Raw genomic sequence first — 12,623 nt, forward strand, 5'->3', positions numbered from 1 at the left:
ATTCAGAGTGTTAACATCATAAAAAAACTTGCTCTGAAATTAGTAATTAAATAACAATCTACTATTTGTACATTCAGGCACTGAAAAATCACGTCAATATGTAACTAAAAAAGATAGTCACACTCAACTTTCCCTTGGTAAGAACAAGGAAACGGAAACTTTGAAGTTGGCATTCGTGTAAATTTTCCTACTCAGTAGTAATGTCATGTGCATTCCCCTTGCTCTCTTTTTGTATGACCCCCCCTCCTCTCCCTTTAAGTGCGTTTCAATACTGAACTGACGTCAGAGCTTTCAGAGGCCCTCTTAAACCGCCACCTTGACTTACGGGGAAAACGAAGACAAATGTCCACCGTTTTTAAGTTTCCTCCATGCAGACGCAGCTGTCCTCTGTCCTCCAGGCAGCCCCCCCCCCCCCCCCCCATCCCACCCAGGTGTGATAGCCAGCTCTCACCCCAGCAAACCTGAACTCAGTCAGTTTAACTATACAAGGGCTTTTATAAAAAAAGCTAACTTGAACAGCCATACAATGGCTAAAAAATAAACCATATCTCTACTTGTCTCGGTTTAAGTCATTTAGGTTGTTGTTTAGAGGATGTGTTGAAGTTTTCACTCATTCGCATTGGAGCAGTTTCCAGTTCAGTCCTGCCCTGGGAGTTCAGTCACAGCAGTGTTGGTTTTTGGATGTGAAGGCAGAGGGGGTTTAGGGGGGGTAGGGGAACGTTATGGGGCTCCAAAGGAGAAGTTGTTGTCGGGGGTGGTGCGGTTTAGGGCAGGTTCAAGGGCTAGCCGCTGTCAGAGGAGGTGTGCGGCGCCGTGGAGGGCGAGCGGCGCCGGCGGGCGGTGGAGTTCCAGGAGCGCTCTGAGCGTTCGGAGCGCTCTGAGCCCAGCGAGGCAGGCCGGAAGCGGTGCAGGAAACCGTCCAGAAATTCCTGCTGCTGCTGGGTTATGGCTTGGGAGATGAGGCAGGGCAGCGCCTGTAGGCTGCCCGTCACCGAGTCCAGCTTGTCCTCCAGCATGCCGATGCGCTTGTCCAGCTCCTCGCTGCGCTCCTGCAGCTCCGACACCAGGTCGTACATCACGTTCTGGGTCTGCAGGAGGAGGAGAGAGAGAGAGGTGGTGATAGATCTATTACGGTATACTGTATGCTAACTGAATTTACTGTGTATATAAAAATGTCGTCGTTTGACACTCGTCATAAATTGCACTCAAACGTAAATATTGTATTCTATCAGTATTATTGGTATGGTCCATAAATTGCACTCAAAGCATATATATGTAAATACTGTATTATATCAGTATTTTTGCTCTTTCTGCCAAAGAGCCAAAGATAGAAATTAGCCTAGTAGCTTTGATCTCACATCAGTTGCGCATGACCCCTTACGAGGTAATAATGAACAAATTAATGAATAAATAAATCATGTTAGAGTAAACAAGCAAACAACTAGAATCTGAATCTAAGGATCTCAATATCAGAGTTGACAGGAAAGAGAAAAATATCTGGGGTAGAAGGGGTAGTAACTAGGGCAAGAAAAATTGATGGGGATCTTTTTTTATCAGCTATTTCTAAACACTCAATCACTGAAAGTGTATTCATATACAGCAGGGTTCCCCAACTGGTGTGATTTTGTTTCAGTCAAATATTATATATGTTTGTGCTACAAGCGGTCAATTTGCAGTCTACAAATGATTATGTTCCAGCACCCTGACCATCCGCTCAAGAAAACATTGTCTCGCAGATTAATCTAGTTGATGATCCCTGATATACATATGCATTTTGGAAGTGTTCTACATCTGTAAATTCCACCGGTCCTAGTTCTGGGACAATTCAGGATCAAGGATGTCTTGTCAAAATGTAGACTAATAGCCCTGCAGTTAAATTAATGAGAGAATACATATCTCTGAGCTAATTGGTCATTTTTCATCATATATCTGTCATTAACAGAATCATACGCTGAGGGAATAATCTACAAACGACTTCACGGAAAAGCAAAGCCCTTCTGTGTGTTTAACTGAACAGGCTACTACCCAGCAAACAGGGGACGTTCTAAGGACATTAAGCGACGTTCCTATAAGGTCCCTTTAAGGGTTTTGGCGAGACATTATCCCACTGATGTTCTGAGAACGTTCTAGGAACATTTGAACATGATGTTAACCTTGGGACTATAAGAGGACGTTCAGTACAGGTTATTTTTATGTTCATTAGGGAATGTTACGTAAAGGTTCCTATTTGGTTCTGATAGGACGTTATCCATGGAACATTTAATAACCACAAGGTGACGTCGCATGATGGTCCCGAGGGAACGTTCTCTGGGGACCTTTGTCTAGTTCCCTGTAAGTTACCAGGACGTCCGTGAGGACCATGTCTCAGTTTTACTAGTATGTTCTCGGTACTTACTGTTGCTGTAATAAACACTGTTACTCCAACACAGTCTGCATTTGGGTCTTACCTGAAATGTGATAACCGTCAGGGGACTATGACACAATATCCCTTGAATGTCCTAAAAACGTCCATGGGGATGTTCCCAGAACAAACTGGGAAAATAGACAAAACCTCCAGGGGAACATGACAGAACATTCTAAGAACGTCCCATAAACATCCTTGGGGACGTCCCCGGAACAAACCGGGAACTAGACAAAAACATCCATGAGTCAATGATACAACATCCTAAAAACATCCTAAAATCGTCCCTGGGGACATTCCCGGAACAAACTAGGAAATAGACAAAACCTCCACAGGACCATGACACAACATCTCAAGAAAATCCTAAAATTGTCCTTGGGGATGTCCTGGGAATAAACCGGGAACTACACAAAACCATGACACAACGTCCTGACAACTCAAGGCGACCATTTTGCAAGGTTCCGGGGACGTCCTAACGACTCATTTTTGTTTGCAGGGTAATGACTACTGAGAAGTTTGAATAACGCACATACAGTTGCAGAGTTTACCTGTTATTTACATGGCTATCCAATGCTCTATCCCCTAGGACAAGACAGACTGCTTTAACCACATGTGTAGAGAGAGGGGTGGGGGTCTGGCACTGCAAACACACATTAAAGCACCATCTTCTGAACATTTTAAAACAGACACCTGGAGTGCAAATGCCACCCACATCAAGGCAGTGGCTGGCGGCCAGCTGCGGCCCTTTGAAAAACCCCAGTCTTCTTACCTTCGCCAGGTCCACTAGCGTGTTGGCCTGATCGTTGAGTTTCCTCTGCTCCATCTTTACACTGCGTAGTCTGGGCAGAGGCATGGGGGTTGGAGTGGGGAGAGAGTGGGGATAGAGGGCAGGGGTTGGTTTGTCGGTCATCAGGGTGAAGGTGGATGGGTGGAAGGGGGGAAGAAGCAACACATCTTTGTCAGGAGAACGCTCTCTGGGAGCACGTGGAGGAGAGAGAGCCTGCATGCATACATAAGCATTCCCAGTCTTGATCATCGCCATACCAACACATGCAAAAATGCAAAGAAATCTATGAGTCAAAACAAAATAAGTCTCCCCCCACACAATTCTGTCAATAAAAATGTATAAATAAAGCCTTTCATAAAGGTGACATGCCTCTGTATGCTTTCAGCTGTCACACCTTTCCAGCTAGCTCAGTGGCAGGCCGTCAGAGAAACATCAGTCATTGGGTGAGCTTGCAATGACTTGTGAGTGATGTGCACTTATGGTGTGGAGGGTGCTAGTGGGGGAAGGGCCAGAGCCTGTGAATGTGACATACAATAATTCTTGCAGTGGCACTTTAAATTCAATCTATGGCACTGACCGATAAAACAGAAAAAAAGTGGTTACGTTAAATGACTTTGTTGATTTAGGATTTTGACATACTACACTTCCTAAACACTGATCTTCTTGATCTGGTCACCCTTGGAAATGAGATTCCTTATCTAGGATAAGGTAAATAAAGGTTCAAGAATGGTGTATCACTTTCAATAAATACTGAAATACCTTGGAGATTTGCGCGTTGGTTTGGATTGATGACGCCAGTCAATCAATGGATCAACATTCTGGTGACTTGATCAGGTAGAAAGTCCTCTATAGGGCTAATTCTGATGCAATGACATTCAAGGACATTCATTCATGTGCAAATTGCGAGATCACAACAAAGGCTCTGTTTTCAGCTTCATCTAACGAGAGAGGCTTAGTTTGGCACTGTCCATTCTAGCTCGTGCCTGTGAAGGAAAGGACCCGAGCTGGGTACAAAAAAAATATTCTAAAACTGTTTACCAGGGTACTACTATGGTGGGTAAAGATACCACTTGGTTTGTGCTCTTTATTGTGAGTGTCTGATATGGCTGAGTGTTGATTTGCCGTAAAAAAAACACCCCAAAACAAAATAAGACTTTTTATACCCTGAGGATATGTGTTTAATACAAAATCAGGAGCAAGGATGGGTCTGCCAATGCCGGTTAATATAGTCTACATATTGTAGCTATATTAATCATGGTAACATCATAGATGGCGACTTCATTGATGAATGGACTCTGGCCAAGCCGACAAGCCCCAACAAGCTCATACTGCCAGATGCCTCTCACTTTCTTCAGACACCCCACTACCATGTCATCATCAGCGGTAATGTTGATGCTTTTTGTCATTCCATTCAGAGGATGAGGGTAAATGGAACATTAAAAGGAAACCAAAACAATCGGCATCCAGCATTTGAAGGTTCATGCATGTCAAAACGCAGACATGGAGAGAGAGAATGTAGAGGAAACAGGAGGAGAAACATAGAAGACTCAACTTACTTCTGAGCTCTGCAGTGATAGAGCAAAACAAAGACAGAACACAGTACAAAGTTTTAAACCCCACAACATCCACGAAACATCCACGAAACAAGAACCATTACACTTCTCACTGTGGGTGGTGTGTATATGTGTGAGACAGAGAGAGAGTATGCACAGGTGTGCGTGGGTGTATGTGTGTGTGTGTGTGTGTGTGTGTGTGTGTGTGTGTGTGTGTGTGTGTGTGTGTGTGTGTGTGTGTGTGTGTTAGAGCTTTGCTACCCAAACCGGGCCCTGTCATTATACATTGGGTTAGGGGCCGGGTAGGGCCTATTTTTTCATCAATAACTAGGGTACGGGCAGGGCTCGGGTATCACTAAGTTGATCACTAACATTTTGAAGCTGAGCCATTTGCTTGTGCTCTGCTGCGCAGTACTAAGTTCATAACATGGTGTCAGAAGTGCTTCAACCTCGTCAAATATAAGACATGAGAGATTATTTCACAGAAAATAATAATGTTCCTTGAGTTTTGTTGGAGTTTAGAGTGACGAAAAGTAGCTAACCGCTCTCTCATGTCTCTTCATTGAGCAAAGCAGCCCAAACGGGCCGTTGCTATGGATACTCACAGACTCAGAGCACCATGAACAGAACGCATGCAGAGCGAGCTGCGCGCAGGCAGCGAGTGACAGACAGAGTGGAGCAGCTAATGGATTTACTAACAGAGGAAGTTATTTTAGATTTCGGGTTTCAGGCAGGGCCTTAAATTTGGCAGAAGCAATTGGGCATGGATAGGGCTCGGGCTTAAAATTCATGCCCGTGCAGGGCTTTAGTGTGTGTCTGTGTGTGTGTGTGTGTGTGTGTGTGTGTGTGTGTGTGTGTGTGTGTGTGTGTGTCTGTGTGTGTGTGTGTGTGTGTGTGTGTGTGTGTGTGTGTGTGTGTGTGTGTGTGTGTGTGTGTGTGTGTGTGTGTGTCTGTGTGTGTGTCTGTGTGTGTGTCAGGTGCAGCTGCGTTTTGTGTGTGTGTGTGTGTTATTATTTGTGTATAATACTGAATAACACAACTAGCTAACTAAACACATAGGATATTGTCACAGGAAATGGCAGAGAGAGTAGAAAAAGTAGGACATTATAACAAACACTACCAGTAATGCTGCTGGCTAGGAGTGCTGTTAGGAATACACAAATACAGCTAAATACTGTTAGTATGATAGCAGTGCAACTAAAACCACTATTACTTCCTACTGCTTCAACAACAAATAACAATAAAGACAATAACATATATTTAACAACTTTGAACAGGTGGTAAAAAAACAACTAAGTGTTCACATAGGCTTCAGGCATGCTTACAAGGAAGTCATATTCTTTGGGAAATGGTACTTACTGATGGATGGCCTGTAGAAACTTCCGCTGGTGTTTGCGCACCTTAGCGTGATCTATCTTCTTGACCAGCTTAGTGTGTTTGTAGATGAGCCATGTTTCCCTGAGTACATTGGCAGCTGTGTTCTTTACCTGCGGAACAATGAGGAAACAAATGTGAATCCTTACAACATGGGCAAGGTGTCACGCAGTGTTGTGTTCGAGACCACATAAAGCGAATTTAGACCAAAAAAATGCAAGTCCAATTCAAGACCATGATTGGAATTTTGTCAAATCGTCACCATAATAAGAGTTCAAAATGTCTAATATTTCTGTGTTCATATTTCAGAACAACATATGGATTCTTTAGACATTCAGAATAGTGAAAAAAGCATTCTGAGGGCAAATAGAGCCACTATACACATTTTTACTAACCCAAACACAGTGGGGAACAATTAGGGCCTTCTACACTTTAAGAGAAAGGCTAATGATTTATAAAATAAAAAATATATATATTTTCAATGATGTTCTGGTTTAATCTCTTATATTTTTGTTGGAAAGGAAAGGGTTAACACGGAATTAAAAAAAAAATCCAATAAGGATTTTTCTTTGGTGGTCCCTGGGGAGATAAATCTAGCTAGCTAAGTCAGCCATTGGCTAGTGTCACGGGTGTCGTAGGGTAAAGACCAAGGCGCAGCTTGTTGCGTGCTCATCATTATTTTATTTATAGGTGAACACGAAAAAACAATAAACAAAGAACGACAGTTTCGCAGGCTATACACAGCAGTGCAAAAACAATCTCCCACAAAGGGACAGGTGGAAAACAGGCTCCCTAAGTATGACTCTCAATCAGAAACAATGATGTACAGCTGTTCCTGATTGAGAGCCACACCAGGCCAGCAAAGAAATACACAACATAGAAACCCTAGAATACAAAACAAGAACATAAACCAAAAACCCCGGAACACATAAATCCAACACCCCTCTACATACACACACACCCCGAACCATATAAAACAAATACCCCTCTACCTAAATACATAGCCCAAACCGCATGAAACAAACACCCCCTGCCACGTCCTGACCAATCTATAATAACAAATAACCCCTATTACTGGTCAGGACGTGACAGCTAGGCCATCAGAAGCTTGATAGAAGGCATCTGCCATTAACTGTATTAGGGCAAAATGCGGGAGTGACTGTGAAATCAACCAATCACATTGACTTGTAATGGGTGGAACCCTTTTTACAGAAAGTATGGAAACTTTTGCCTTCTTGAAGGACAACAAGTCACTGTGCAATAGCGAGCAGTAGCTTTCCCACAGTCTAGCTAGCTAGCTTTTGTTGTAGGCTGGTTTGCAGCAGCTGCAGCAGGTGTTATCGAAGAGGATGTTGTTGCTAATTTGTTAGGTTCTCCCTTTTCAAGAATAACTTTCAACAAGAAGTTAAGTTTCAAATGATTATCATCTGGTGAGTGGAACTGTGTTCTTTATTGCAACTCGCATGCTGTTAGCCATCTCTTTGAAAATAGCTTATGTGTGTAAAACATTGTTTACACTTTAGATCACTGGTTACTTTGTGTGCTATACATGAAATGTTTTTTGCAATGGGAAGTAATAGTTGTCCATTTCGACTGGGAAATGCTTAGCCTAATGGCTGTGTTTTTGTATTCTTATGATTGGGACCTACTGGCTTATTATGTCTCAGTGAATGGACTGCTTTCTTTCCATCGGCCCTATGCAGGGGTGTAGTGGTGCCTGGAGAAGTGGGTCCTGTGTGAAAAATCCTGTTTTCCTATAGATTTTTCTGATTTTCACTCTCAAAATCAAATGTTTTTTTTTTTAAAAAGACAAACATTTGAGGTCTGGGAAAAATCTAAAATATATATTTTTTGGAGGGTGTCGTTGCCCTTTAATTCAATTTAGCAAAACAAATGTCCTCCCCATTGATACAAATCAGAATTATATCATTCTGTCAGGTAGGCTTACATTACAGTCAAAATTTAATTGGAGCGTTTTTTAGGGGAAAGCATTTAGAAATGTTCATCTCTTGGATTCTGGGTGAAACATTGTTATACTCAAAGGTATAGGAACATTACAACAGAGACATGAGGGGTGCCATAATGAAGCTTGGGAGGGGCTGAGTGCAGGGAACAAGATCGCATGTGGCAGTACTGATAAGGGGAGAAACCGTTGAAGGATCATATCACTTAGCTCCTTGCTTAGCAAGATTGATGCAATGTTTAGCGATAAGGAGGAGACTCCACCCAAAGTGGGGTATGAATACAACCACGGGGCAAGCCATATCTGTATCTGAATTACAGCTGTATCAACCCTTTGGGATGAACTAAACTTGGTTATGCTTCTCTAGTGTCCGTGAGTTATTTACTCTGAAAATTAGAAACTAACAGTTGGCGTTGTTGGCAGGATTCACCACGATTTACAGTCAAACCAAATAGTCCAGATCAGTGGAGCAGGAGCTGGCAACAAACAAGGTAGGCAAAGTTCCTATACCTGTTTCCACATCTTGGGGAGATGAGAATTGTAGGCTAAACAATTATAGGATACGGACCTGGAGAGCCTGAGTTTAAAACCTGTTGTTTAAAACCTGCGGGACCCCTAGCCAATATCTAATGGAACAGCGTGGCGCGAAATACAAAAACTTCAAAAAACTAAAAAAATGTTCAAACTATTTTACACCATTTTAAAGATACACTTCTCCTTAATCCAACCACGGTGTCCGATTTCAAAAAGGCTTTACAGCAAAAGCAAAACATTAGATTATGTTAGGAGAGTACATAGACCAAAATAAACACACAGCCATTTTCCAAGCAAGCATATATGTCAATAAAACCCAAAACACAGCTAAATGCAGCACTAACCTTTGATAATCTTCATCAGATGACACTCCTAGGACATTATGTTATACAATACATGTATGTTTTGTTCAATCAAGTTCATATTTATATCCAAAAACAGCTTTTTACATTGGCGCATGATGTTCAGAAAATGTATTCCCACCAAAAACTTCCAGTGAATTTACAAAAATACTCATCATAAACATTGACAAAATACATACCAATTATTTTAAGAATTATAGATACAGAACTCCTTTATGCAATCGCTGTGTCAGATTTTAAAATAGCTTTTCGGCGAAAGCACATTTTTCAATATTCTGAGTACATAGCTCGCCATCACGGCGAGTTATTCAGACACCCGCCAAGTGTCTGAATAATAATAATAATAATAATAATGTTTGAGAAAGTTGAATTATGACATTTTGTTGTTTTTGAATTTGCCGCCCTGATATTTCACTGGCTGTGTCCCGCAGTAGCCCATAGAAGTTAATGCATGGTAGGAATAATTTGACCACAAACAGTGTGTGTGAACCTCAAAACCCTCCCTAACCGGCTGAAGAAAGAGAGACAAAGGCGTGCAATGCGACAGTGACTTTTAACACTTCTATCTGAGTCCGAGCCATAAACCGGGGTGCGGGCGGCAGTAGTGCTGAGAGCGCGTGTGGAGTGAGCGAGGAGAGAGAGAACGGCTCAGGTGAGAGACTTGTGTATGTGGGAGAAACGGATGTATCTATTTGGATATTGGAATCGGGACATTAGCCAGGGCCATCAAATGGGACAGGCAACAGTTACATTTGCCGTTGGGAAGATGAACTGTAAACGATATTTGAAAAAGACATGCTAGAATGAAGTGCTGGGAGAAGTGGGGGGGTCTACACACTGAGAACAATTTAGACTAAGGATGCATTGAGATACTGATCTTTCATTACCAGACCACTTGCAACAGGAAAACAGGGACAAAGGGGAGCTGTAATGAGAAGAGTTACTACCGGCCATAAAAGGTTCAGTTTATAAATGTACATTCTAACAGGGATGATGTGTGCTAAATTGAGAAGCTGGAATTCGAGTCCGAGACTCAAAGTAAGCACTAAGGACTGTCATTCTGAACTTGGGTTGGATAATTTATAAAATGTTGTAGTTATGATTTGGATACAGAGAGAGAGAATTGCTTTCGAACGGTGTGGGGGCGCTGCTAAAATTTATTAGGCCTAGGGGGAGGCTCCAGAAATCTTATCTCTAAGTGTCCTCCGACAGGGAGGTTGTTAGAGAACTCACTGAATGAAAGCTTGGGTCAACCATGAAGGTTTTTTTTTCTCTCTTTTGTTTTACCATGTCATCAGCAATTTAATGTTCAATCGCATCGATACATAGAGATGGCTGGATGTTACAGTACAATTAATTGCATGCATGGCTCATAGTCTGTGTTTTGCGATAACACCCAGGATGAAAATTAAGGAGAGGGCATGGAGACCAGCATAACATGGGCATAGAACGTAACGGATGGACGGTTCTTTCCCCCATTTTCAGTCGCATTAACGAGAGTCTTGTCTTTAAAATGGTGTAAAATAGTCATATGTTTGAGAAATTGAAGTAATAGCATTTCTAAGGTATTTGAATATCGCGCCACGGGATTACACTGGCTGTTGCGTAGGTGGGACAATTTCGTCCCACCTAGCCCAGAGAGGTTAATGCTGTTATGTTTTGTGTGTCTTTTTGTTGCTTTCCAAGTCTTATGCTATCACTCTCTTAGGAACCAGAAGTAGAAAGTGGAGAAACAAAAAGCCGCTCCAGCTGACATGGAACAATACAGCAGATTCAGCTGGAATGTCATTTTGTTGTGTGATGAGAGATGGAAATAAAATTGTGTATGGTGTGATCATAGAACAGAGGCCATAAGTCTCTTAGTTTGTAAACCTCATGGTGAATGTTTTGTTATCAGTGTTCGTTCATTTATAATATTTTCTTTAGTTCTTTTAATTCATGTTTAATTATCATTGTTTGTCCATTTATAAGTAATTTCCAAGTTTATGTAAGTTGAACAGTAGGAAGCTATTCAAGGAGGGACTGATGGATTCGGGGTGAAACTTTGAACATTGTTATACTCAGAAGTATAGGAACATTAGTTACAAAAGAGACATGAGGGGTGCCATAATGAATCTTGGGAGGGGCTGAGTGCAGGGAACATGTGGCAGTACTGATAAGGGGAGAAACCGTTGAAGGATCATGTCACTTTGCTCCCTGCTTAGCAAGAATGATGCAATGTTTAGCGATAAGGAGGAGACTCCACCCAAAGTGGGGTATGAATACTACCACGGGGGAAGCCATGTCTGTGTCTGAATTACAGCTGTATCGACTCTTTGGAAATAATTAAACTTGGTTAAGCTTCTCTAGTGTCTGTGAGTTATTTACTCTGAAAATTAGAACCTAACAATGCAAACAGCGATGATGACTGGATTACACATCACAAATATATATCCTGCCTGTTTGGCCCTGTCCGGGGGTATCATCGGATGGGGCCACAGTGTCTTCTGATCCCTCCTGTCTCAGCCTCCAGTATTTATGCTGCAGTAGTTTATGTGTCGGGGGGCTAGGGTCAGTCTGTTACATCTGGAGTATTCTCTTGTCTTATCCGGTGTCCTGTGTGAATGTAAATATGCTCTCTCTAATTCTCTCTTTCTCTCTTTCTTTCTTTCTCTCGGAGGACCTGAGCCCTAGGACCATGCCTCAGGACTACCTGGCATGATGACTCCTTGCTGTCCCCAGTCCACCTGGCCATGCTGCTGCTCCAGTTTCAACTGTTCTGCCTGCGGCTACGGAACCCTGACCTGTTCACCGGACGTGCTTGTTGCACCCTCGACAACTACTATGATTATTATTATTTGACCATGCTGGTCATTTACGAACATTTTAACATCTTGACCATGTTCTGTTATAATATCCACCCGGCACAGCCAGAAGAGGACTGGCCACCCCTCATAGCCTGGTTCCTCTCTAGGTTTCTTCCTAGGTTTTTGGCCTTTCTCAGGAGTTTTTCCTAGGGAGTTTTTCCCAGCCACCGTGCTTCTTTCACATGCATTGCTTGCTGTTTGGGGTTTTAGGCTGGGTTTCTGTACAGCACTTTGAGATTTCAGCTGATGTACGAAGGGCTATATAAATAAATTTGATTTGATTTGATTTGATTTGAAATAGCCTAATAACTAAGACTATGGACCAAACTTTTTCAATACGTCTTTTACATACCCATTGTTGACTTAGTCAAAGCATCTTTCCTACCTACTGGCTAGAAATGTCATTCTTCTGTGAGCTTCTCCATGGACAACCATTTGAGAGCTGTGCGCTCTTGCTGCCTGTAGATGATATTCCGCTGAAACTAGGCTATGTGTGCTGAGCGCATGTAAATATATGCTTTGAGATTGTGTAGGCTTAATAAATCCTATACCTCCACTACACTACTTTGATATGCAACAGTGGGGATTAAGAAGTGAGTATAGGCAATTCCCACTGGGGAAAAAAGTGGGTATAGGGTGTATACCTGCTTGTAGACTCCACTACACCACTGGCCCTTTGTGCTTTACAAAAAGTGCACTCTCCTACATAAGTACGCTGGTATTATGGTTGCTGTCCTTTCAGAATCACAAACCTGTCACACACCGAAGGCCTATGTTCAATAGGTTCGCAACTGCTCAAACAT

At 42.3% G+C, this 12,623-nt stretch overlaps 1 protein-coding gene and 1 long non-coding RNA gene across 5 annotated transcripts in view; one reads left to right on the plus strand and one right to left on the minus strand.

The window, feature by feature from the left end:
• Positions 1 to 431: 431 nt before the first annotated feature.
• The window catches only part of LOC115156729 (small conductance calcium-activated potassium channel protein 2-like), a 64,339-nt gene continuing 52,147 nt past the window's right edge, over positions 432 to 12,623 (minus strand). For 2 of the 4 annotated variants that reach the window (XM_029704364.1, XM_029704363.1), the window contains 4 exons: positions 6,101 to 6,228; positions 4,745 to 4,753; positions 3,171 to 3,240; positions 432 to 1,088 (listed from right to left, as the gene is read on the minus strand). In XM_029704364.1, the coding sequence (XP_029560224.1) occupies positions 783 to 1,088; positions 3,171 to 3,240; positions 4,745 to 4,753; positions 6,101 to 6,228 (513 nt within the window). In that variant the 3' untranslated portion in view covers positions 432 to 782. The remainder of the gene's footprint in view (positions 1,089 to 3,170; positions 3,241 to 4,744; positions 4,754 to 6,100; positions 6,229 to 12,623) is intronic. The other 2 variants (XM_029704366.1, XM_029704365.1) reach the window with 1 other exon arrangement.
• Positions 7,510 to 11,475, plus strand: LOC115156731 (uncharacterized). Its single transcript, XR_003868315.1, has 3 exons — positions 7,510 to 7,545; positions 8,502 to 8,569; positions 10,683 to 11,475. It is a non-coding gene; the product is annotated as an uncharacterized LOC115156731 (long non-coding RNA).

This window comes from Salmo trutta, chromosome 21 (assembly GCF_901001165.1).
Source record: "Salmo trutta chromosome 21, fSalTru1.1, whole genome shotgun sequence".
Taxonomy (NCBI): domain Eukaryota; kingdom Metazoa; phylum Chordata; class Actinopteri; order Salmoniformes; family Salmonidae; genus Salmo; species Salmo trutta.